At 42.7% G+C, this 26426-nt stretch overlaps 1 protein-coding gene across 2 annotated transcripts in view; it reads right to left on the bottom strand.

Annotated features, from left to right (window-relative positions):
• IGFBP2 (insulin like growth factor binding protein 2) overlaps window positions 1–25028 on the bottom strand; it is a 91581-nt gene extending 66553 nt beyond the window's left edge. Inside the window, exons 1-2 of one of the 2 annotated variants that reach the window (XM_077155075.1) lie at window positions 24916–25028; window positions 24355–24467 (exon numbers count right to left, since the gene is read on the bottom strand). In XM_077155075.1, coding sequence (XP_077011190.1) covers window positions 24355–24467; window positions 24916–24935 — 133 coding nt within the window. In that variant the 5' untranslated portion in view covers window positions 24936–25028. Of the gene's footprint in view, window positions 1–24354; window positions 24468–24836 lie in introns of both variants that reach the window. The other variant, XM_077155074.1, reaches the window with a different exon arrangement.
• Between the last annotated feature and the right edge of the window lie 1398 nt (window positions 25029–26426).

Below are 26426 nucleotides of genomic sequence, written 5' to 3'. Positions count from 1 at the left end.
TCTGGAGCCCTCTGAGTCCATCAGATGAGGTGTTCTCTAAGACCCATTTTACAGACGAACACGCCGAGACTCCAGGCTATTAAGCAGAGCATAAGGGTTAAACACAGGGGTTCTTGGAGTCAGGCAGTTTTCAAAGATGGGCTCAGCCTCTTAATTCCCCCATCCGTTTCTTAATTTGCAAAAGGGAGTGGATCACACACTCTTCATATTTGTTGTGGGGTTATGACAAATAATGTACACTTAACTCCTTATTGACACAAAGTGCCAAAAACAGTCAGAGAGCTGTATAAATGTAATAAATGTAGATATCAGCCTGCCCTGGGCATATACGGGGTCTATGCAAATCCTACTCCCTCATGAGCATCCTTCACTAATTTTCAGTATTCACATACCATTTGAACCATTATTAGCTTTTTTAAAAAATTATTTGAATCTACCTTCTCTTTACACTTCAGTATATTTTATAGGGTAATTTTATTCTACTGTCATAAGCGGAAGACCAAGATCACTTACCTTAAATAGATGATAATCATACAGTAAATACATGGAAAATGTCAATGTTATGAAAATCTAGCCAGACACCTTTCTCAGTGCAAGCTTAGAGCCTGCACTTGCTGTTGGCTAAAAGGGGAAATTAGGAAGTTATTAAGACTTAGCCTCATTCTGTCTGAGACTTCTCTCTGACTCGAGTTTTGTTACTACTCAATAGTAACAAACATTGTGTTAATATTAAATCTGAAGTTATATAGTGTCCTGTTGGTCCCCACACCAGCGAGTGTCATTGCCTGTTTGCCCACTTTTCTTCCAGAAACAGTAACCAGGAATTTGGTTGGGAGGTGGCAGAGCCAAGGCTCCCAGTACCTGTGGGGTGACGGGAAAAGACTTAACCCCCCACAAAACAATGCTAAGTGCTATGCGGGGACACATGCGTTGGAAGAAGTGACATGGGGTCATTGAGAGTGATTTCTCTGATGACGACGGAGAGCCGAGGGAAGGACCCAGCGCTGGGGTCAAAGCGGACATTAATGATGTCCATAATGTATTAGTATTAACCGTTTTATAAAAAAATATTTGAAGCATGGAGGAAACATGTTTTACAGTTGTTAATTCTGCGTAATGAGAACTTGGGTATTTAATATTCATCAGAGTTTTATGTGGTTTTAAATTTGTGCCAAAAACGGTTTAACCAGGCAGAAGTCTCCCAGACAAGGTTGCTAGGGAAGTTTTGAAACGCTTTGACAAGTTAGGGCATTTGACTGGCAGCCCCTGCAGACCTTCCTCAGCCCCCCACTCCTGCCCAGCGGTGTCTACACTCCCCCCAAGTTTGAACTCTGCAGCTTTATCCAGTTCAAACTACCTCCTCCTGGACAGCACGGGCACGACCTTTCCCCTACTTCGACATAGACACGAACTGCCCAGGGCCTCTGTCTTTTCTCTCTTCTTCATAACTCGCTGCAATGGGGTTCTCCTGGCATTCCTTTGCCCAGTTTCTCTCTGTAGTTATCACGTTCAGGCCCTGGACTATATCAGTCGGCACCCAGTCACATAAACAGAAACTTCAGGAGAGGTTTGAACAGAGGAAATGTAACGGGAGGAACGTTTCATGGGAGACGGGATAGCCGCAAAGCCAGTCGGGGGGGGATGGGACCCGAGTGTGGAGCACGTGACCACATCCTAGCGATGGGCGGGTTCGTTTCCCCGCTGCTGAAGCACACACCACCATACAGCGGGTTGACTTAAACAATGGCCTGTGGTTTTGTTTTTTTTTTCTTTTTTTAAAATTTTTTATTAATTAAAAAAAATTACAAGAAAGAAACACAAACATTCCCAACACATACACTCAGCAATTCACAATATCATCACATAGTTGCATATTCATCATCATGAGCATTTCCCAGAACATTTGCATCAATTCAGAAAAAGAAATAAAAAAACAACAGGAAAATAAAGCAAAAACAGAAAAAAAATTTTACATACCATACCCTTACCCCTCCCTTTCATTGATCACTAGCATTTCAAACTAAATTTATTTTAACATTTGTTCCCCCTATTATTTATTTTTATTCCATATGTTCTACTAGTCTGTTGACAAGGTCTGTTGAAAAGGAGCATCAGACACAAGGTTTTCACAATCACACAGTCACATTGTGAAAGCTATATCATTATTCAATCATCTTCAAGAAACATGGCTACTGAAACACAGCTCTACATTTTCAGGCAGTTCCCCCCAGCCTCTCCATTACATCTTGGATAACAAGGTGATATCTACTTAATGCGTAACAATAACCTCCAGGATAACCTCTCAACTCTGTTTGGAATCTCTCAGCCATTGACACTTAGTCTTATTTCACTCTTCCCCCTTTTGGTGGAGAAGGTTTTCTCAATCAATCCCTTGATGCTGAGTCCCTTATAAACTAGTAAAGAGAAATGAGAGAATGGGGCTTGGACCTGAAGCCCAAAAGGGTTTTCCTCCATTGGAGCCTTTGAAGTGAAGATACTTGGGACATACCTGACTTATCTCTTGAATTATAAACTGAGGAGAGACTGTAGGTCTGGGTGCTGATGTATTCAAGAGGTTAAAAGACTGAAATAATGCAGCCCCTTTTTGCATTTGAAGCTTTCACTAATAATATGATCTAAATGGATTAGCCACTTTTCCTTTAATGAGAAATAATGGCTGGAGACAAAAAAACAATACCCCTAGTATTTGTTCCCAAGTCTCGGCTCATTCTGGGATTTCTGTCCCACATTACCAGGGAGATCCACACCCCTGGGAGTCATGTCCCACATAGACAGGGGGAGGGTGGTGAGTTTGCTTGCTGTGTTGGCTGGAGAGACAGGCCACATCTGAGCAACAAAAGAGGTTCTCTTGGGGGTGACTCTTAGGCCTAATTTTAAGTAGGCTTGACCTATATCCCCTGTGGGGTTAAGTTTCATATGAACAAATCCCAAGACTGGGGGTTCAGCCTATAGCTTTGGTTGTCCACACTGCTTGTGAGAATATCAAGAATTCAACTTGGGGAAGTTGAGTTTTCCCCTGTTTTCACCAATCCCCGAAGGGGACTTTGCAAATACTTTTCCACTCACTGATCAAATCACTGTGGGATTCATCAAGGCATCACCTGGACAAACCAACAAAATCTCATTGGCCCGTGGTTTTGAGGCTAGAAGGAGTCCAAGACCTAGGCATCAGCAAGGTGATGCTTTCTTCTTGAAGACTGGTGTTCTGGGACTGAATGGCGGCCATCCTTGGGCTCTGGATTTTCTGTCACACAGCAATGCACATGCTGGCATCTTCTGCTTTCTCTTCCAGGTTTCCTTGACTTCCACCTTCCAGCTCTTCCCTGTGGCTTCCTCTCTCTCTCTCTCTGTCTGAATTTCATTCTGCTTACGAAGGACTCCAGTAATTCAAATTAAAGCCCAACTTCATTCAGTGGGGCCATGCCTTCACCAAGTAACATCTGAAGAGAACCTATTGACAGTAGTCCACACCTACCATAGTGCAGACAAGACCAAGGATATGTCCAGTCTGGGGCACACAATTCAGTCCTCCACAATAAAAAGCAACAAGACAGAAAGAACTTGGTCCTTGCTCCGTGGAGCCATCAAACCAGTCTGAATTGTGTATGCCCAGACTTTAAGTGGGAGAGAAAAAGACGTTCTATTACCTCACTGTTGAGTAAAATTTCTATTAGAGCAGCCATGCTTGTCTCCAATGAGTGCATTTCTTTTTTCTATTGCCGTACTGGGACAATTTGCAGAGGCCCCTTTCCTTTAGTGAGGAGACAGAACCAAGGTTTTGGCCTCGCCATCTGAAATACACTCGGGAACACTGATTACACAAATAAGCATGGGAGCTCGGGTGACCAACTCTCCTTGCTTGCCCAGGAATAAGGAGTTTCCCGGGACATGGGACTTTCAGTGCTTAAATGGGGAAAGTCTTGAAGAAACTGGGTTGAGTTGACCACCCTACCTGCTTCTTGTGCTTGCAGTCAGCACCTATTTCTTCTGATGGAAAAGCACAATCAGAGTCCCAGGCCACCCTCCCCTCCCCTTCCACTCCCAGGTGCAAACCACAGTGTCAGCTGCCACCCTCACCATACCCAGGAACCTCTGGGTGTCTCATTGAACAAGGTAGGGTGAGTTCTTCTGTGTGCCCTGAATTACTGCTGAAGGGATCCCTCACCATTTCCAGCGTTGGCTCACCACATGGAATCACCACAGAGTTCTTCCAGCAGCTCTGGCCTTTTTTGCACCTGAAACGTTTTCCAAAATAAATTCATTTTCTCTGGATCTGAGGTTCTCATCACATTCCTTGCTGCTAGGAATTCACTGGACTACGAGTATGAATTTCTGGCTTCAACCTAAGGGAACTGATAATGGGGTTCTCTCACAAATTTATGCCTATCTTCCCTGAAGGTGAACCTCTCAATGAATGTCTTTCTCTCGGGGTTCTTGTCTTCTCCTGCTTTTCATCTGGGGCAGAGGTTGATGGTATGGAAAGAGCAACAGATTCAGCTCAGCCCCTGTGTGCAGTAGCCTGCTTCTGCCTCTGTTCTCTTCGTAACATTGGGCAGCCTTCTTGACTCCCCCAAAAGAGGGACACCTCCTAATCACTGGAACCTGTAAATGTCATCTTATTTGGAAAAAGGATCTTTCCAAGATGAAATCGAGTTAAGGATTTTGAGATAAAGAGCTTCTTCTGAATTAGTATTTTAGGTGGGCCCTAAAATGCCATCACAAGTGTACTTAGAAGGGAGTAGCAGAGGGAAATGACATGACAGCACAGCAGGGGGGCACGTTACCACAGAGGCAGCGCCTGGAGTGATGAGGCCACAAGCCAGGGAAGGCCGCAGCCAGCAGGAGCTGAAAGAGGCAAGGAACGGATTCTCCTGTAGAAGCTATGGAGGGAGCACTCTAGCCTTACCATCACCTTGACTTCAGCCCAGTGATACTGATTTCAGATTTCTGACATTCAGAATAATGAAAGAATAAATTTCTGTGTTTCAAAGCCACCCAATTTGGGGTAATTTGGTAGAGCAGCCAGCGGAACCATCTCCCAGATTTATACTGACAAACGGAGATGATAAGGGTGCATTTGTTTGACTTTAGGTGAATACATTTTAGTGGTTTCTGAAGTCTTCTCTCATAGAGTCTTTTCTATATTTCACTTTTTTTGCCCAAGTAGAAGTAAAATAAATAAATAAATGCACCAACCCGCATGGCTTATTTTTCTCTCTCTTTTTCTCTCCCCTCTCTTCTTAGGTGCCCTGGTTCCTTCCTTGCTGCTCCATCCTCCGTCCTCCTTCAGTGAAGCCCCCCTCCCTGGGCTCTACGACAGCTAATAATTGCCTGTCTGCCCAGCTGTCTCACCACAGAGCAGCGGCAATTGCTAAGATTTATGGAACACTCATTCCATGCCAGGTGTAATGCTAAATGATTTACCTAAATTTTATCTGCAGAGTAAGGAATTTGGCCTACAGAAAAGAGCTATGACCTTTGTCCTGACTCCTGGACATTCCTGGAATTTCTGGTGTAAGTGTGTCTTTTGTTATTCATCCATGCACGCACTTGCTAATGGGACAGGACAGGGCCAGCCACACCTGAAGTCTTAGGGATTAGGTTAGGGCTTTAAACCACCACATCAGCACAACCTCTGAGAGGAGAGGGGGCTGGTGATTGAGTCTGACCAGGAGGCATTGACTCTACTCATTATGCCTACGTAATGAGACTCCATAGGAACTCAGGACAATGAAGCTCAGTTGAGTTTCCACAACCAATGAGCTGCATGGCTCTGCTAGGAGAGTGACAGACACAGGAGCTTGTGCTTGAAATCCACCCGGACCTTGGCCTTGGGATCTCTTTTTTTGGCTTCTTCTGTTTTGTATCCTCTTACCATAGTAAAATTGTAATTGTAACTATAGCGCTCTCAATGAGTTCTGTGAGTCATTCTAGGGAATTCCTGCACCCGAGAGGTGGTGGGCCCCCCGGAATTGGTAGCCAGTTCATCAGAAGTGCAGGTGGCCTTGGCTCCTGAGCTTGCAGCTGGCTTCTGAGTGAGGCAGTCTTATGGAAGATTGTCCTCAATCTGCGGAATCTGGCCCACTTCCCAGGAGAACTGAATTGAATTGAGTGGTGTCAGGAGTTTTTGAGCTTTTTATATTGTTTAATGCTATGGCAATCCCTTTAATATGGGTACTAATTATTGTTATTCCTACTATGCAGATAGGAAAACAGAGGTCAGGAAGATATAAAGAGTTTGCCCAAGGAAGTAACAGAGTTGGAATGCAAACTCAGGCAAGCCCCCACTGCTACTCAGAGTTTAAACCTCACGAGGAAAGGGTCCACTCTACCTTAGTGTTCTGGTTTGCTAATTGCTGCCAGAAAGCAATATACAAGAAATGGAACAGCTTTTAAAAAGGGAATTTATTAAGTTGCAAGTTTACTATTCTAAGACTGTAAAACGTCCAAACCAAGCCTTCCAGGGAAAGATTCCTTAACTCAAGAAAGGCCAATGGGTCAGGAACACCTCTGTCAGCTGGGTAGTCTTGTGGCTGGCATCTGCTGGTCTCTTGCTCCTGGGCTCTTTTCCTTTCAGTCTCTGTCCATGTGGGGGGTTCTCACTTTGCTTGTCTGGGACTAGCTTTCATCTCTTGGTTTCCCTTGGCTCTCTCCATGTTCTGGCTTGCTTAACATCTTATGGTGATAACTGCTGGGCTCCGAGCATCTACAAACATCCATGTTTTTGTTCTCTGAAGCAACTGTTCTCCAAATGTCTACATCTACTCTCTCTGTCAGCTCTGAGGCTTCTGGTGTTTCTGACTCTCTCCAAAATATTTCCTCTTTTTAAAAAGTCCAGTAAATGAATCAAGACCCACCTGGAACAGGTGGAGTCACATCTCCAATAATCAAAAGGTCACACCCACAATTTGGGTGTGTCACATCTCCATGGAGATAATCTAATTAAAAGATTACAACCGACAGTGTTGAATCATGATTAAAAGAAATGCTTGCTCCCCCAAGACTGGATCAGGATTAAAACATGGCTTTTTTAGGGTACGTAATACTTTCCAACCAGCACAAGGGTGTTCCCTTAACTCCTGATCAATCTTGCGTAACAGGTTCTACCATTTTTGCCCTTAGGGCTGCATTTTGCAGTCCTTTCATATAGGCAATTCCAATAGAATAAAGCTGCTGAAAAGAAAAGATAAATAGAAGGGGTGAGGTGTGGAAGAAAAACACCACAGAAACCACACTAAAATTCTCTCTTAAGGTGTGAACACCTGGGAATAAGGGGTAAAATAAATTGGGTAGATTGAAACACTAGTGGTCAACAAGAGGAAGAGTTAAGGAGTACGGGATGTACAAGGCTTTTCTTTGTATTTTTTTTCCTGGAGTGAAGCAAATGTTCTAAAGATGACCATGGTGGTGAAAGCACAACTATGTGATGATATTGTGAGCCATTGACTGTATATCACGTATAGACTGTATGTGTGTGATTTCTCAATAAAAATATTTTTTAAAAAAAGAGTGAGCACCTGATAACAGATCACACCAAATCTAATAAATTTTCAGGTTAAAGTCGTCTGTTTCGTATTACATGGAATTGAACTTGGAGGTCTCAACCTATCCACAGCAGAAGAGTTATGACAGCATCCAATATTCTTTATATATGTGGAAGTTATTCTCTCTTGACAGTCCCCTGTTCCTCCTTGTGCCAGTATATCCTGGAAGGTGTAACTGAGCAAGATGAAGGAATTTCTCTCAAAATTCCCCAACATGTTATCAGCTTTGCTCCTCAGTGCCAGCTACAGAGAAGACACAGCTTTCTTGTGCCCAGTGCAATCTGTAAGCACCACAGGTATTAGGTAGAACAGCGTTTCTGGGTAACAGAAAGCCACCGTGTGACAGAGTACTTACTCCCAACCCGACACTGTGCACACACACTCACACGCACCCAATCTCCTGCGAGTTCCCAGCACAAAGGTCCTCAGTTTGAACAATTTGCAAGCATCTGTTCCGGAAAGCTACTTTCCCACCATAACCTCTCAGGTTCCCTCATGTGTTAAATAGGAATAGAAGGGCTGCATGTGAGGGTGGCCGAATATGGTGTGGGTCAAAGACCTGGTGCATTGTAGGACTTAACAAAGGGAGGTTTTGAGAATGATGATGATGATTCATTTTAAGAAGACTTTCCCTTCTGTGGGAGAGTTTCTTCCAATCAGAAAATAAATCCTCTATGTGGGACCAGCTACAAAATCTGCAGAGCCCAGAAAAAAGTGAAAATGTTGAATAATTACTACAAATTTCAAGCTGGTGTCATCAGAGCATTAAACCAAGCCTGGGGTCCTTCCAAGCAGAGGGCTCAGTGCGATTGCACAAGTTACATGGCCATATAAGTTCACCACTCAAATGCTAGATCATTATTCAACTCAAGTATGTGAAAGCATCTATTCCTTCTGCCTCTTTTAGATGATCTCTGATCATCTTCTGTACTGCATGTTACTCTGGATGCCATAAGTCCTTTATAGGTAGGTGGGAATGAAATCTTTAGTAAATAAATAAATAGATAAATAGCAAAATAAGTCACTAAATAAGTAAAATGGGTGTGAGGGTTAACATACCAAATACCTTTTAAGATTTCATTTGAAATGCAGGGTAATTATTACACATCGAATAAGGCTCTCTTCATTATGGGTTCTCAAGAGGTTTTGTGAAAATGACATGATGCTCAAATCTATTGTTTCACTGCCTTAATTGAGAGTAGTTTCAGACCTTTGTAGGCTCGGACAAATGAGTTAGAGGGACTCTACCTCCTAGAGGATGTAACACATTAAAATGCACACACATACCACATTAAACATATTTTTGTTAAAAACTTGTAAGAGTTTTTATCATTTTCCTTTTGAATTGTAGAGGCCAAGAAACCTTTTCCTGTAAAGGGCCAGCTCAGTGAATAGTTTAGGCCTTGTAAGATGTCCAGCCTCTGTTGCAACTTCTCAGCTTACCCGTTGTAGCAAGAAAGCAGCTGCAGACAATACAGTGAACTAACAGGAACAGATGGCAGGCCAGATTTGGCCCAGGGGCCGTAGTTTGTTGACCCTTGGAATATAACATTAATTTCTATTTTGCAAGAGTTTTAAAAATGTATTGAACCTGGGTCATTCTCTCTCTCTCTCTTTTTTTTTTTTTTTTTTTTTTTTTGCATGGGCAGGCACCAGGAATCAAACCCAGGTCAGAAATCTTAGAATGAGCTGGGACTCAGCACCATGGAATTGAGAAAACCTTCTTGACCAAAAGGGGGAAGAGAGAATTGAGACAAAATAAAGTGTCAATGGCTGAGAGATTCCAGAGTCGAGAGGTTTTCCTGGAGGTTATTCTTACACATTAAATAGATATTACCTTTTTAGTTAAGGCATAATAGAGAGACTAGAGGGAACTGCCTGAAAATGTAGAGCTGTGTTCCAGTAGCCATGTTTCTTGAAAATGGTTGTATAATGATATAGCTTTTGCAACGTGACTGTGTGGTTGTGAAAACCTTGTGTCTGATGCTTCTTTTATCTACTTGATAGACAGATGAGTAAAACATATGGATTAAAAATAAATAAATAATAGGGGGAACAAATGTCAAAATAAATTTAACAGATTGAAATGCTAGTGATCGATGAATGGGAGGGATAATGGGTATGGTATGCATGAATTTTTTTTTCTGTTTTCTTTTTATTTCTTTTTCTGAATTAATGCAAATATTCTAAGAAATGATCATGATGATGAATATACAAATATGTGATAAAAAGGTGTTCATATTGTATGTTGATTGGTTTTATTAATAAACATTTTTTTTAATTAAAAATTAAAAAAATGTTTTGACAGTTTTTGTTTTTGTTTTTGTTTTTTAACTCAAGGCCTTTGGAAATGGACTTTTCTCAAATCTTTCCACCCGCGCCACCCCCCATCAATACTCTCCTAGTCTTCCCATGTAATCTTTACAAGACTCCAAGTTCGAGAGGTGACTTTGAATTCAAATTAGCTGCCTATGCTTATTTTGTTACTCACTGGACCATGTTAAATTTAGAAAATGTAGCTTTCCTTTCTTTGCTTGTGTACCTTTATGTCTTGAGAGAAATTTTTATGTATATAGAGGACTGCTAAATTTTCCTCTGTCAGCAGAAAGAGGCTATAGTAAAAATCTTTTGTTATAAACTTGCCTAAGAGTTTAGGGCTCTTGCCAGAGATGCAACAATCGTACTTCCTGCAGCAGATCCTGGGATACTTCCCCCACCTCGACTACCCTCCCCCCCAGTCGCTCCATTCTGGGACTTCCTACTCCCCACAGTCTTTCCTTCGGGGAATCGCATGTTACCCTCCGTAGAGATCCAAATGAGGTCTGAAAATCAGAACAGAGACCTCCCTCCACTCAGATAACCACGGAGTGTTTTCCATGCATCAAGCTCTGTGTTAATCCCTTGAATGCACAATCTCCTTTCATCCTGACAAGGGCTCTGTGGAGCAGGTTATGTTATTATGACCCACATTTTAGAAAAAAAGGCAACTGAAGCATGACAGTCTATTGGATTTTTTCCAAGGTTATGGTGCCAGTAAGTGGTGAAGCTGGAATTCAACTGCAGGTCTCAGGATCTAGAGGACTGCCTTTACCAGTTTCTGATACTGCCTCCTCATAACTCTTCCCAGTTAGTTTTTTGCAAATGAGCGTTTTGTTGCTTAATACCATACTGAAGCCAATCTGAGGGGCCCTGAGTCCCATATCCTGTGGCTAAAGTACTGGGGTCTGGGTCTCCAGTGGCCACCCAGAGCAGGGAAATAAAGGCAAGGAGACTCATCTTTGCTCCAGATGCAAACTCATCCTCAACTATCAACTAGGGTCAGAGCAAGAAAGTTAAATCAGTGGTTCTCGTGGAGAAAAGAAGAAAATAGAGGGTAACTAAACCAATTTAGGGCATTGTGGCAGGGATTCCTTGGATTTCACGCACATGGACATGGTTTCTTTCGTGTGTATTTTGGCTCCTCTCTTTAACCATGCTCTAACTGGGCCTTGGGGCAACCAAGCGAACTTTACCCAACTCCAGGGAGACCACCCAATGAAGTTTCCCAGCTGGGGGAAGCCCAGCCTCCTCTGGTGAAGTACCACTCCTGGAGGCAGTAGTGCTAACCAGGAACCCTTGATCTTTCTTTTGGCAAATAATTGGCATTTCAATTCTGTTCCAAAGGATTTATTTAGTCATTTTGTGTATATATACATATACACAAAAAGTACCTACTATGTGCCAAGTGCTGCATTTGGTGCTGGGCATTTAGCAGTGCACACACTGAAGAAACATTCCTATCCTCATGGAGCTTACATTCTAATGAGCGTAGACAAACAACAAAGAAGATAAGAAACTAAATATAATACATAATATGATAGATGGTCAAGCGCTGAGAAAAAATTTTTAAAAAGGAGCTAGAGATTGAGGGTGGGGGTGGGAAAGTTTAGATAGGGTAACCAAGGAAGACCTCACTGGAAGATTTGAGTCAAGATCTGAGGAACATGAAGAGTAGGTCATTTAGATATCTGGTGGGGCAAGGAGTGTGGGTGGGACACATTCCAGGCAAAGGGAATAGCAGGTGCAAAGATCCTGAGGCAGGAGCATGATTGGCAGGTTAGAGGCCCAACAAGGAGGCCAGTGTGCTTGACAAGAAGACCAGTGTGCTTGAGTAGGGTACGGGAGGATGAGAGTAGTAGAAGGTGAAGTCGTGGAGGTATTAAGAGGAGACAGAGCTTAGAGGTCATTGTATAGGGTTTTAGTTTTAACTTTGAGTGAGATGAAAAGTCATTGGAAAGATTTCACTCAACTCTGGACCTGGTTCTGCCACCTTGTAACCGGTGACTATGAGCAAGGCTCTTCCCTGGCCTGAGTATCCACCTCCTTATTTGTAGAATAAGATTCTCCCTCTAAGAGTCCTTCCAACTAAAACATGTTTATGATTTTTGGATTCTAACTGCTAATGCGTTCCTTCCTCTCCTGGCAAGATGAGCAGGTTGACATCCTGATCTATCACTGAACCACAAGATGACAGAGCCGGAGACTGCTATCCCGGCAGTCAGCCGAGCAGTGGGAACAAACCATTATTATTCACTGAAGACGTCGGGAAGAATTCGGTGGAGTGGGCATGGAATTGTGGGAAGCTTTGGGCTTGTAGATTTTGGAAACTGAGGGAATGAAGTCTCAGAGGAGAAGGGCATGAAGGGGTTAACTGAAGAATGAAAGGACTATTTAATGAGCAGGGTTCAAAGAACCAGGAAGAGATGGTGAAGCACCCAGAGCATAGCAAAAATGGGGAACCAATAGCATGCTTTTAGGACAAAGTTAAAGAATTTTGTTACCTGAACCCAGGTAGAGCAGGAGTGCTGGTGGAGGGGCTATCTGACAAGAACTAGAGCCACAGAGGATCCAAGCCACTGAGAGAGCAGAGGTAAAGCAGGAAGGGAGCATAGCAATAAATGCCTCAATCTCCCTTTCAGCTGCTGCCATCCAATCTCAACTGGTCAAACCCAGACAGAAAGGCCAGGGAAAGGGCACATGGGTGATGCAGTCTGCAGAGGTCAGGCTCCAAGGATGAAGCAGGGCAGGAAGGGGCAGAGGATGGATCTGGTGGGGAGTGGGAGCAAATGGAGAAGAACCAGCACACGAGATGTCTAGGGAAAGAGAATCATTAGTATGGACTCTTTCCTAGAAGATATTTTCTCTGGCCAAACATAAAACCTGCTCTGGAGTTCAGTGTCCTTAGCTGTGAAATGGGGCTGCCTGTACCACAGGGTGGTAATGAGGATTCTGTGATATGCCACACGGAAGGGCCAAGCACAGGGTCAGACACGCATTGAGGCTCTGTGTTCATTAGTTCTTCTCTTCTTTCCTGCACATACCTAAATGGCTCTTTGACCAAATTAGTTCTCCCGGTTCAGCTCTCTAACTGACCTAATAGGTTGAATCTCCCTGTCTCCCTCCCTCCCTCAATCTATTTATTTATTCATTCTGTATATATTCACTGAGCTTCAGGTTTGATTGCTGTAGATACCACGGTGTTCAAGGCAGATGTGGTCCTCACCCTTTCTCATTAGCTTCCTCATAGACCTGTCTCCATCTTTTGGATTTGGGTTAATGTTTCCTCTCCCCTGATTTTGTTTCTTCAACATCTCTGTACCATCCACCTCTGACAGAGTTGTGAGAAATGCCCCAAGAAGAAAGTTTCAACGAACTAAAGAGGCTCAAAAAGTAGCCTCCCCGCCGCCAACTTTTTAAAAAACTTGTATCTAGGGAAGGTACAACTTAATTTTTCCAGAAACACTGAGCCCTGGGAGCATAAAAAGGCATAGAAGTCATGGGCTTTGTTTTGACCATGAGTCTGTGCTAGAATCATCCATGCATGTAAGAGGGGAGACACCAAGAGACAGAGACAGAGGTAGAAAGACCCTGGGAGAGCTCCCAGAACCTTTCTGACTGTTATCAGAGTGCCACAGGCATGGAGGGAGCAGGAGTCAGAGGACATCAAGATCCAAAGACTCTCCTGACTTGGTGTCATTCTCAGCTCTGTGTGGTGTTTAGTTTCTTGCAATTCAAATAATCTGTGATTCTAGCAAAAGTTCCACCCTTTCTTGGACTCGTTGTTTGATGTGTAAAATGAAGAGGTTGGAACCAGATAACCTCTAAAATCCATAGAACATTTGATCTCAAATATTTTGAATCTGTAGTTGTCTGAAGGCTGGTGAGAATTGAAGAACTGACTTTAAAATTTTTAATCTTCAGGTAGCTTTAATAGTTTTCAAGAAGGTTACAGGTCTGGGTAATTTCCTGATGAGCTACCACCCAATCCATCCTTGGAAAGAGCCCACACAATTGTCTTTCCACCAGGGTGTTTCGGGTGGGCCTCCAGACACGCAAATGTGCAAAGTGTGTGTGAACCAGAGTGTAAAAGCAAATTGATGCACGTGAATCTGAAGCATCCAGGAACTGAAGAAGGTCACTAAAGGTTATGACTGAACTAAGGGACAGTCACTTCAGTTGTAAAAAAAATTCTACTTAACTTAATGAGATGCTGAAACTGAATAATATTAATAATAATCACAATAATGGCAACTATTTATTGAATGTTTTTTTTTTACGTAGACAGGCACTGGGAACCGAACCCAGGTTTCTGGCATGATTGATAAGAATTCTGCCACTGAGCTACCATCACATTGCCCTATTGAATGTTTTTAATATGCCAGATCTTATGACGAGCACTCAACAAAAATCTCATCTGATCTTTGCAACCTTCTGAGATAGGTGTTATTATTCTAAGATACAGATGGGAAACTGAGGTTTAAGGAGTTTAAGTAATTTGCCCCAAGTCCCTTAGCTAATAAGTGGTATAGCTGGGATTCAACCCCAGATCCATGAGTAACCACCCAACCCTGTTAGTGTCCCTAGAGGCTTTGAGAAAAGCTTTAGTTCATCATGTCTGCATCTGAGTGATTGCTCAGTATGATCACAATGTTCCCAATTTAAAATCTTTTGGATAAACTTTGCAGATTGCCTGTATTCATTACTCCATCTCTGGCTTTGTTCATGTCTCTGCCAGCACCCTATTCCCCCGCCCCCAGAGGACTCTGGGCCATGTTAATGTGTCTGGTTTACAAACCCACTGGCTCTACATTCTCTAGCCATTTCACTTAGTGCCCTCTTTACTAAATTCTTTGGGAGGCAGCTGGAGGGGGAGGCAGCTGAAGGGGAAAGACCAGGCAGAGGGATGTCAACAAATGTGATACTCAAGCTTCAAAACCCAATTCTACTGCCCATGGTCATCCCCAAATGGAGGTTATAAACTTGGGCTTTGGAATCAGATACTCTAAGATTCTGGTCACAGCTCTCAGGCCTCATCCAAGCTCCATTCCTTCTCTGAGCCTCAGTTCCGTCATCAGTATGATGGAGAAATAATAAGTCCATCGAAGTTGTTTTAGTATCACCTGAGATAACACATCCACAGAGATGAGCACAGGGCCTCCCACACAGTAATTGCTCCAAATGGTAGCTGCTATTTGCAGCACACTCCCACTGGCTACCTTGAAGCCAGCTTAGCTTCTTCCCACTTCTGCCATACTGGGTCAGCAGTGCCATACCCCTTCAGACAGGTTTGAAAAGTTTGCCTACTTCTGGAATTCTCTTCCCACCTTGCTCTCCTTCCCATTTTGTGATTAGAGATACTTTCAATGACTTTGAGAACAAGCATTATTAGCTAAGTACTGTTATCTAAGAGCCCACTTTAGCCAGAACATGTTAATGAATATTTCTTGAAATAAAACGCATTGCTATTGAATCATGGTGGTTATCTCTTGAATGAAGATTTGATCATGAAATGCTAAATGGTGACTGACCAGCCAATATCAGTTATCAGCCTTGCCTTTTCCTGCCCTAGATGATCAAACAAAAGCTACTACACTGTGTTCAGAACACCAAACTAGGCATTAAGTATCTGTGTTTTTATGGAGTAGAGTATCTGGTGGGGGAGATAAGATCAATAAGCATAAAAGGATGGGACTGTGCATAACTAAATGCTATTCTGCCACAGAGGACAAATGCTGACACTGTGACTCAACTAATGGCTCATCCAAGTCCCTGACAAAACTTTATCAAGAATCTCCTACTTGGTTATAAACAAAAATAACCTCCAAGGTCAGAATCTGACATTCTGTGTGGATACTATTGCACAGGCAGTGGCAACAATTTGTGCGTGGGCTGCTGTTTCCATTCCCAGAGGGCAGAGCTCATGTTTGGGCTTGTAGGGTGTTTCCCACTCAATAAACAAAAAGTGACCTCAGCAAGATTGGGACAAAAGAGTGAAGGGAAAGAGCACTGAACTAGAGGTAGGAGACCTGGGTCCTAATTCCATCATGACCACTAATTCCATCATGGCACTAATTTATATGACCTCAGGCAAGTCCCTCACCCTTCTTAATCTCTAAAATGAGAAGAGTTTTCAGTCTGTGTTTCCTGGGGTATCCTGGGCGTTCTAGAAGTCTAGCGCTTCATGGGCACCAGTGGGTCATGAGGGTAGGTGAGTGGTGAGTTAGGACTCAAGGTTATCCCTCTCTATCTTTCCGTACCTTCAACCAGAGCAGCTCCACACTTACATCTTTTTACATGCAAAGGTTCTTTGGTAGCTGTAATATCAATCACTTAAACTTGCCTTTCTCTACACCATGTTCCTGCTACACACAGGTCAAATGAGTCCCAGAGAGATGAAGCAACTTGGTCAAGGTCACCCAGGGAGAGGCAGTGACAGTACCGAAATATCTTTTCTGAAAACCCTGGCAATTATTTGGTTGTCCTGGGAGGAATGTTGTTCCCTAACTCTCGTAGATTTGGAGGGAAATCATGGTTCCTAAAGTCTGAAAAGGGGCAAGCCAAAGGTAGGATTGAGAATAGGGGCTGAGTGTCCATCAGCAAAGCACACTGAGTGCTGGCTCTGAAAAATGTCCACCTGAAGCTTGGGCAAGGACCAAGGGAGAAGCTGGCATGTGGCTGGGTACTTAATGGTGCTCCACTCCCTGTTGATATAAAAGAGACCCAAACCAAGGAAAAGAGGCGCACTGGTCAGTCTTAGGTCTTTCTAGAGTGGTTTGCACTTTCTCTACCCCCTGGCTTCTTAGGCATTCTCCCAGAAATCCATATGGCATGTGTCCAAGATTTCTGAGAACTTCCAGGTTCTGGGGTATAAGTCTAAGTAAATTTACTAGGTATTGCCCACCTTGTCTGTTTTCTTGCTCAAACCCAACTCAGTTCAGTGAGGTTTAAGGGGCCTTTGTCAAGACATTTTATTGAGCTATTTCTTTCAATCAATTCATTGCTGAATCATAGAGATTAAGTCTTGAAATGAGATTTGATCTTGACATGCCAAAGAGGGCAAGGTAAACTTACCCACTGGTGTCTGACTACCCAGCATCAGTTACCAGTCTTGCCTTTTTGTGCTCCTCCTAATCAAATAAAAGCTGCTAGCCAGGGTGTGTAAAAGCTAGAGATGACTAGTCCAAAGTCTTCAGTCTAAAGAGGAAGAAACTGGGCAGGCTGTGGTGGCTCAGCAGGCAAGAATGCTTGCCTGCCATGCCAGAGGACCCAGGTTCGATTCCCGGTGCCTGCCCATGTAAAATGAATAAATAACTAAAAAAGAGGAAGAAACTCAGATACAGAGAAGCAAAATGCCTGAAAGCAAGTGGCTAGGTCAAGGCAAAGAAGAGACTAAAATTGTTTATCTGGAGTCTCCCTATAGCTGTCTCCTTTAGTCCACCAAGCCATCCCTTGTGTTCTAGTTCCAAAAGCTTCCTCAGTCTCAGCTACATAATTTGTGGGGTTCTGTCTGAAGAGAAAATGCAGGGCCTTTGTTAAAAAGCAGGAAAAAAGTGCCTTGAAAGGTACTAAATCATAAAGCTTTTCCTTTTCTTCTGTGGTCTCTCTCTCAACTTGTCATGGTGTTATTTACTATTTATTGTGAGTAAAGAAAAATCAAAATTTAGATTATTAGCCTGAATTTTACCATTCTTTGTATTGTGCCATGGCAGTTTTAAATGCAATATAAGAGTGCTTAACTCATATGCAGAATCACCAAAATTACAGTTTGTATTTTGTAGCTAGTATAAGCCTATACATTTCATTTTTAACACACAATGAGAATACTGCACAAAATTAACAGTTTTTTTCACTTCTTGATATTTATTGTACCCACACTCTTTTCTTTTTTTAACTTTTTTCATTGTTAAATATAGCATATATGCAAAGAAAAGAAAGAAAAAGCAATGGTTTTCAAAGTACTTTTCAACAAATAGTTACAGAACAGATTTCAGAATTTGTTAGAGATTACCATTCCACTATTCCAGATTTTTTCCCCTAGCTGCTCCAAAACACTGGAGGCTAGAAAAATATTTTCTTTTTTGTGAGAAATAACATATATACAAAAAAGCAATACAGTTCAAAGCATATCACAACAATTAGTTGTAGAACAGATATCAGGGTTTGGCATGGGTTACAATTCCATAGTTTTAGGTTTTTACTTCTAACTACTCCAAGATACCAGAGACTAAAAGAAATATCAATATAATGATTTAGCAATCATACTCGTTTGTTAAGCCCTACCTTCTCTGTATAACTCTACCATCACCTTTGAACTTTCTCCCACACTCTTTACCTTCACCTTACTAATGAAGTAGGAAGGAAAGGAAAGGAACAATGCATTGCCCTATCTTTCCTTTTCCTTCTGGGTCATCATTTTCAGCATATGTGGTTGGCTAATACAGGGAAGTAGCATGAGTAAGAAAGGAAATGGCAGAGTTCCTTGGTAATTCATGTTTCTGAAAAAGAAACTCATGTTTCTGAGAACGACACTGCCTCCTTTCTGCAATTGAAGCAAACTCTGGTTCAAACAGAAAATAAAGTCTCTTGGGGCAGTCAGTCCTCCTGCTTGCTTAGTCATAGACATGTTGATATGGAACATGAGAACAGAATTCTGGCAGACCCATAATGCATGAGAGTTCAGTGAGACTCAAAACCACCAGCTTCCATAGATTTCATAAATGTACAAGATACATTTATCTTGTACCCAGTTTGAGTCTTGCTGAATGCCTGCACACTGTGGGCCCACCAGAATTCCACACTTACGGAGCATCACAAACACTATATGTGAACAGGACAGCAAGGAATGGTGGCAGTTATACATATTGGATGTCTCCTCTGCTAATGAGCATGTTCCACTGTCCATTAGTCTGCACTCACAAAACACAACTTCAAAAATAAACTTACTGAAAACTTCAAGTGCAACATCTAAGCATTAAATCAAACAAGTGGCCGCTCTGAGGGCAGGATCCTGTGAGACAGTCTAAGTTGTACACCCATGAAGCAAGCCTTGTGTTTCCTTGAGCCTTCTCTGATCTGTTCTCCTAACTCTTGTCTAATCACTTTCTTTCTTCCTTTGCCTCCTGGAAGTCTTAAGAACAGGTATTTTCCTCCTATCATCTGCCAGATGCTTAAACAGGACCCTGAACATCATCCTGAGTCCCCTCTCTCCCTCAAAGTCCAAATCCAATCACCAAGCCCAATCAGTTCTCTTGCCAAAGAATCTCTTGAATCCTCCCATTTCCCATCTCCACTGCTGCCAACTGGTTCAGCCAACAACCAAGACGATAGCTGCCTGATGGATTTTCCTGCCTCCCATTTCTCCCTTCTAATTAAATCCACAGACAGCAGGCAGAGGGAGCTTTCTAATAAAATCTGGTTAGGTTACTTTTCTCCATAAACACTTCAATGGCCCCAAGAGACCTTGAGATCAAGGCTTACTCTAATGGTAACTAATAGGGCCTGGCCCACTCTGGGCCTTGCCTGCCTTACCTGCAGTAGTTCTCACTGTTCACCTCTCCCATTGGTCTGGAAAAATTGAACAATGTACACTTCTTTGAATTGAACAACATGCACTTCCCTTCCTTCAGCTTCTTTTACTTATTTCTCTCAATCTTCAGCTTAGCCACCCCACTGCCAAGTCTAGACAGTGCTTTATACCTCCTCTATTATATAACACTCTTTAAACTATCATAATTGCTTGATAAATTGTCTGCATCTCTCACTATACTCCAAGCTCTGAGAGGTCTGAGACTTTGCTTGGATGTTGTAGTGTCCCTAGTACACTGAGTAGTGGCAGTCATATAGTCATTACTCAAGAAAACTATGTTGAAAGAGCAAGCTCTGCTTGGACCAAATGTGCCCCCATGTCAAGCTAAAATTCCAGGGTGGGTGAGTTTAATGGTACCCAGCATATCTCTTCATTTCCCAGCCTTTGCTAATTCACTCACATTCCTTGGCAGGCTGTGCATGATTCTTTCTTGTGGCTTCCTGAGCAAATGCTTCCCAACTTTCCATTTGTTGACAACAGCCCAGAAGACTGGAGGCCACAGAGAATCAAAAACCTGTGTGTGAATTCAGAGTTTCAGGGACCACTGCTATTCCTCCCAGCCCCTACCAGGGCATACCCTTGGTTGACCCAGTCAGGAGTTTTTCCAAGTAGGGTCAGCCTCATCTGACCTAGCAATAGAGAGGGAAAAGGAAGTGGGATAATGCATGCCATAACCCTCAGAACATGTCAACACTGCACATGGGACAGTTAATCTAGAGTGAAACAGCAAGCATTTGCTTAAAACTGATTTAACACTTTTCTCAAAGTACCTCAGGCTGTTTGTTGCAAAACCTCTCTGTGCTATTTAAAAAAGAAAAACAAAAAAACAGCAGTTTGAAGTTGAGAACACAGAGTCCCAGAATAGGCACATTTCCACATAACAGTCACAGCAAAACACTGTGGAAAATACTTTATAGTTAACAAGCATATTTATCTTATCTCATTGGATTCTTGAAACAATGCAAGAGCTTCTCACAGCCTTCTGTACCAAGTCCAAATCCTCTGCCTACTGTTGAAGTTATCCTTGATCTCTGCCTCTGCCCCCCAACTGTCTGACATTAAATCCATAGGTTCCAGGGTGGGCCGCGGTGGCTCAGCGGGCAGGAATGCTTGCCTGCCATGCCGGAGGACCCCGGTTCGATCCCCGGCCCCAGCCCATGTATGGAGCGGGCCGCAGTGGCTCAGCGGGCAAGAGTGCTTGCCTGCCATGCCGGAGGACCCCAGTTCGATTCCCGGCCCCAGCCCATGTAAAAAACAAACAAACAAACAAACAAACAAAAAAAAATCCATAGGTTCCTCAGTGTGCAGGCTCTGCTCCTGGGATGCAGATCCTGTGAGCACCCAGGTCATGTGGACTTCATGACATCTTGCATGGTGTTCTCAATAGTAATAAAGCTCAGTTTTTCTCTCTGGTTTCTTTTATAAAACTTCTCTTTGTCTTAGGTGTTTTGCAGTTTCACTATGGTATATCAAAAAGAGGACTTTGGTTTCATTTAACTAGTTTGGGTTCCTGAATCTAAACATGCTTATCTATCAATTCTCAGTCATTTTCTCTTCAAACAGTTCCTCACCCTGTTCTCTCTGTTTTCTTTTCTATTCATACTATTAGGTATATGCTAGAATTTTTCAATTTATCCTCCGTGTCTCCTCACATCTCTTTCATGGTTTCTATTTCTGGGGTCCATCTGGATAATATCCTCAGATTTATCTTTCAGTTCACCAATTCTTTCTTCAGCTATGTCTAATCTATTTAGTCTCCTCATTGAGTTTTTGTTGTTATTGTTTGTTTGTTTCTTTAAACTTGTATGTGAGGATAATTTCAACTTATGAAACAGTTACAAAAAAATCATAAAAATCCATACAGAGAATTCCAATAGACCCACCCACCTGGGTTCCCACATCCACTAACATTTAACATTTTCCCATATTTGTCTTATCATTCTATCTATCCATCAATTTGTTTGTCAGTTTTATCTATTAATCTATGTATCTATCTTCTATCTATCTAACTATCTATCTATCTACCTAAATTTATTTTCTTAACATTTTAGAGTAGCTTAATTATGTACATTATGCACCTTAAACACTAAATATTTTCATGTATACTTCCTAAGAGCAAGAACATTAACTTATGTTAGCTATCTTAGTTAACTGTACTTTGTTAAGTACAGTTATCAAGTTCAAGAAATTAAACATTGATATAAAGTTTACAGCCTATATTCCAATTTCATATGTCCCAATAATGGCATTTGGGCATTTTCCCCTCTATTATCAGATCCAGCTCAAGATCATGTATTGCATTTCATTGTCATTGTCTCTTCATTCCCACCCTCTTTTTTTAACTGTGGAAATATTGTTTATTGAGTTTTGAATTTCAATGATATTTTATATTTTTATTTCCCTGAAAAAGTACTATTTGTTCTATTTTTTCAAATCTGCTTGATTTTTTCATTTCCTAGATATTTCTTATGTTTTTAAAGCCTTAGTTTATGTCATTGATTATTTAATATACTCCGTTTAGCATCTCTTATGATGGTTCTACATCTAAGGTTCTTGAAGCTCTAATCCTGTTGTTTGTTGGATCTGCTGGCTCTTACTCATGGTTTTTTATTGCCTTGCATGTTGTGTGATTTTGGATTGTGAACTCATCTTTAGCAGGGCTTTATCTGGAGAAACGAGGATAATCAAGGTGCTTGCTTCTAACAGAGTAATAATAATTGGCCTATATCACATTTTATTTTATTTCTTAGCATAAGGGTTTCTGATTGTTCAGGAACTGTTTACTCAAACCTCTAGCCTATTAAAGGCTCATGCCAGTGGTTTTGAATTCTTAAGGGAGATATTTTCTCTCCTGACCAAGAGCTCAGCTCAAGATAAACAAGTTTTCTTGTCATCTCTCTATTCTAGAGAGAATGTTTTTCCAGTCTACAATTTTTTTATGAATGCTGTGCTTCGAAGATCCTAACTTTATGTGAAAGTCTCAGTGTCAACACTCCACCTCCCCAGAGTTTCAAGATCTTGTTTCCTATTCCTGCATAGTATCAAAACCCAAGTCCCTGGGTTAACAAGAGCAACCCAGCAATACCCCTTCGCCCCATGGTAGCTGCAAGGTACAGCACAACTGCTTATTTTTCTAGTTTTCAGTTCCATCTTGATTTTTAGCTCCTAAATATTTTGTGTGCACTCAGCTTTGTTAATAACAGGTAACAATTCTTGATTGTTTATAAGTGCTAGGCACCTTGCTAAGTGTTTTTCACATATTAACTCATTTAACCCTTGTAACAACCTTTGAGGTTAACATGCTGTTATTATCAGCTCCATTTCACTTAAGGACATTGAGGCACAGAAAGGTAAGGTAAATTGTCTAAGGTCTCAGAGCTAGTAAATGGAAAAGCTCAGATTTGAAACTTAGGAAAGCTGGCTCCAGGTTTGAGCTCTTAACCAACACTCTATACTGCTTTTTAAAACTTGGGATATTTAGGTGTTTGGGTAATGGAGAAACGTTTTATTTAGACCCCATTATTGCTGTTTTATACGGTTTCACAGAATAACTGTGAATAGATGTGTTGTCTGTCAAACAGACAGAGAACCTGGAAACTATTACTAGCTGGCCCCATAGGGGAAAAAATTGAAGCCTGCACCTTGGGAGAGAAGCCAAAATCCAGGCTCTATCACAGCACTTCTATTAGCTCAAAGGAAACAACTTACAACTGGGAAAATTTTAGTACATAGAGCTGTCAGGGACTTTAGAGACGGCATGTTTCATGGTCCATCTGCATCAGAATCAATGCACCGCACTTTTCAAAGCCCACTGAATCAGAACTCCTGGGGTCAGGCCCGGGGATCTTCCTTGTTTAATAAGCTTGCCACCAGGTTCTAATTCTAATGCTCCCTGAAGTGTGACCACTGCTCAGTGGTTTAAGGACATATGCTTTGGAGCCCGACCTGGGTCCAAATTTCTGCCCAAGATGAGACTGTGGTCAGGCACATCAAAGCCTCCCTACGTTCCCTTTATGATCTGGTACTGCAGGCTCCACTGGGGAAGCAAGTCCTGTTGTACCTGGTTACTACCCATCTTAAACACGTACCACCTATAGTATAACTCGTTGCTTGGCTGCTTGTCCATCTCCCCATTTAGCCTGTGAGTTCCTCGAAGGTAGAAAATCTTACTCATTCAGCTTTGCAGCCCCAATTCCTAGCACCGTGCCTGACAGAGTAATCACTCAATGTCTGTAGAATGAACGGATACAGTTGTTTGAATTGCTCAAGAGCCCTCTACTAATCAATGAGGTTGTGAAGGCTAAAATCCTGGTTTTTAATTATTCCAAGAAGCTTTACATCTTCCAATCCTGCCCTTCCAGCAGTTGCTTTTCTCCCATTCTTTTGGAAGTTGATGGGATTTCCTACTCATCAAAAGGGGGTTTGAGGTATGGGTGGCATCTCATTCCTTCTCACCCCAACTCAAATCACTTAGACATAGGGCTCGCTCTCCACGCACCTCAATGAGAGGGGAGCAAGGACAGGATGGGGGCAGGACCATTTAGAAGCTGTAAAATGGGAATCATTCAGACGTGTCATAGCCTGGCTGGGCTGTGATCATAACCATCGGTCCTTGAACGCAGGGCTGGGGAAGCTGGGCTGAGAGGCCAGTAAGCTCCTACATCTTGCTCTCCTCCAAGCACAACCCTCCAGCTGACAGGCTTGTCCCCTTGTCTCCGCGAAACCTGGCTGGGAGACCCTGGGTCAGGGGAACTGGCCCCTTCTGTTTCCCTGTCGACACTCTCAGCACTCCACCATCTCTCCAAGGGGTATCAGTTCCTCCCTCTTTCTTCACACCAGGATATGTCCAAAGTCCTCAGTCCCAAGGTCAGCCCACTCACTTACAGCTGCTCTGTCCAGGAAGAAGAGAGACAGGCCCCTGAAGTCTTCCAGTTTGTTTCTGTTCAAAACACAGTTTAATCCAGGCTTCTTCTGTGCCAGGCACTTCCTGGCTTCCTCTGAGGGTTACAGAGATGAGTTAGGCTGTGGGCCCCACCCCAATAGTTTAAACAGGGAGACAGACATTCACACAGACTTCAACCCAACACTTCCCAGGCCCTCATTCTTTCACCGGGAGTTCCAGGCCCGCCCGCCCCAGGCCTCACCTCCCACCGGCCCCAACAACTTCACCCCCTTTGATGTCTCTCTGCAGGTGCCACAGCGTGGGGCCTGTTGTTGCAGCGCTAAGAGGGCCTACGTGACAGGGCTGCCGCAGAAGCTGCGCCGCTCTAGTAGGGGCCTGCCGTCTTCCGGGGCCTGGGATCCCGAGCCTCGCCTCCCCTCCAAGTCCCCAGGCAGGAATTTAGAAACAGCCTCAATGTCCCCACCTCCCTCCAGAGTCTCGGACTGGCTCCAGCTCCACGTCTCTGCATCTCTTCCCCTCCCTGCCTCTCATCTCTGACTCACCCTGGGCTGTAGGGCCACATTCTCTCTAATCTAGAAGAGGCTCGTTATAGGGTCACAGGGCAGTAACAGAGAATTCTCAGCAGTTAACGACCCCGCTATTGCCCTCCACCCTCTGCCCCATGCACGTACACGCGCGTGCACACGTGCGCACGCACACACACACACATACGGGTCTCCCAGGGGATGAAGGAAGCTGGGGAGAGGGAGGGGGTCCTCCAGACACCAAGGAGACCTACCTAGTGGCTTCCCGTCCTCTCCCCAGGTTGTGGTTGTTAGTGTTGGTTTGTTGTTTAAACTGTATTTATTCAAGACAAAAGGAAATGAACTGGCTCGTGTGTAAGCTGAAAACTCCAGGCGTGGCGGTGAGGCCTGGATTGAGGCCCCACTTCTCAACTCTGCTCACTTTGGTCGGCTCCATCGCAGGTCTCAGATCCATCTCACGGGGGGGGGGTGCGGGGGCGGCCTCAGCAGTCCAGGCTCCCCTCCCCCCTCCCCCCATTTCTAATTCCAAGGGAAGTGCCAGAATTGACTTTTTAAAAAAAAATTCTGAGTTAGATTTACTATTATCACGTTAGGAATTTACATCTATGGTCATGAGAAGATTACTCTGTAATTTTCCTTTGTTATGTAATCCTTCTTGGGTTTTGTTATACAAATTGCACTGGCTTCATAAGATGAGAAAAGTTCCCATTTTTCCTGCATCTGCTTGTGTTTGGTGGCTATAATGTCTTTCTTAAATGTTTGATACAACTCCACCAGTGAAGCAATCATGTCTAGTTTTTTTGGTAGGAAGGTGTCTATTAATGGATTCAATTTTTTTTTTTTTTTTTTTGGTAGATGAAGGTGTATTCAGATTTTCTGTTTCTTCTTTAATGAGCTTGGTAAATTGTGGTTTTTTTTAAAGGCATTTGTTCATTTCATCCTAACATGTCCAATTTTTTCTTTAAACTTTTTGTTTTTAAATGTTGTCAAACTTATAAGACAGTAACAGAAGTAATACAAACCCCATATAGAGAACTCCAGCATACCTCTACCCCTGCAGATACCAAAATCCTCCATTCTTAACATTTTGCCAAATTATCATTCTGTATGTCAACCAATCCACCTGTTGGTCTCTCTTGCTCGATCAACCCATTTTCTGAACACTTAAGTGTGGGTTGTATACACTGTGCTCCTTGAACACTTAATACTGTCATGCACATTTCCTAAGAACAAGGCTATTCACTTAGGAGCATTTATCAAGGTCAGGCAACTTCACATTGACAGAAAACTTACAATCTGTATTCCAATTTTTTCATATGTCCCAATAATGTCCTTTTGAGCCTTTTCTCCTCATCATTAGATCCCCTCCTTGATCACATGTTGCATTTAATTGTCATTGACTCTTTAGTTGCCCTTTCTATTTTTTTAATTGTGAAAACATATATACATGACATAAACTTTTGCATTTCAACCACTCCCAAGTATACAATTTATTGGGATTAATCACACACACAATATTGCAAAACCCT

The sequence above is a fragment of the Tamandua tetradactyla genome, chromosome 3 (genome assembly GCF_023851605.1).
Source record: "Tamandua tetradactyla isolate mTamTet1 chromosome 3, mTamTet1.pri, whole genome shotgun sequence".
Taxonomy (NCBI): domain Eukaryota; kingdom Metazoa; phylum Chordata; class Mammalia; order Pilosa; family Myrmecophagidae; genus Tamandua; species Tamandua tetradactyla.
This window is presented reverse-complemented; position numbering and strand designations above follow the sequence as displayed.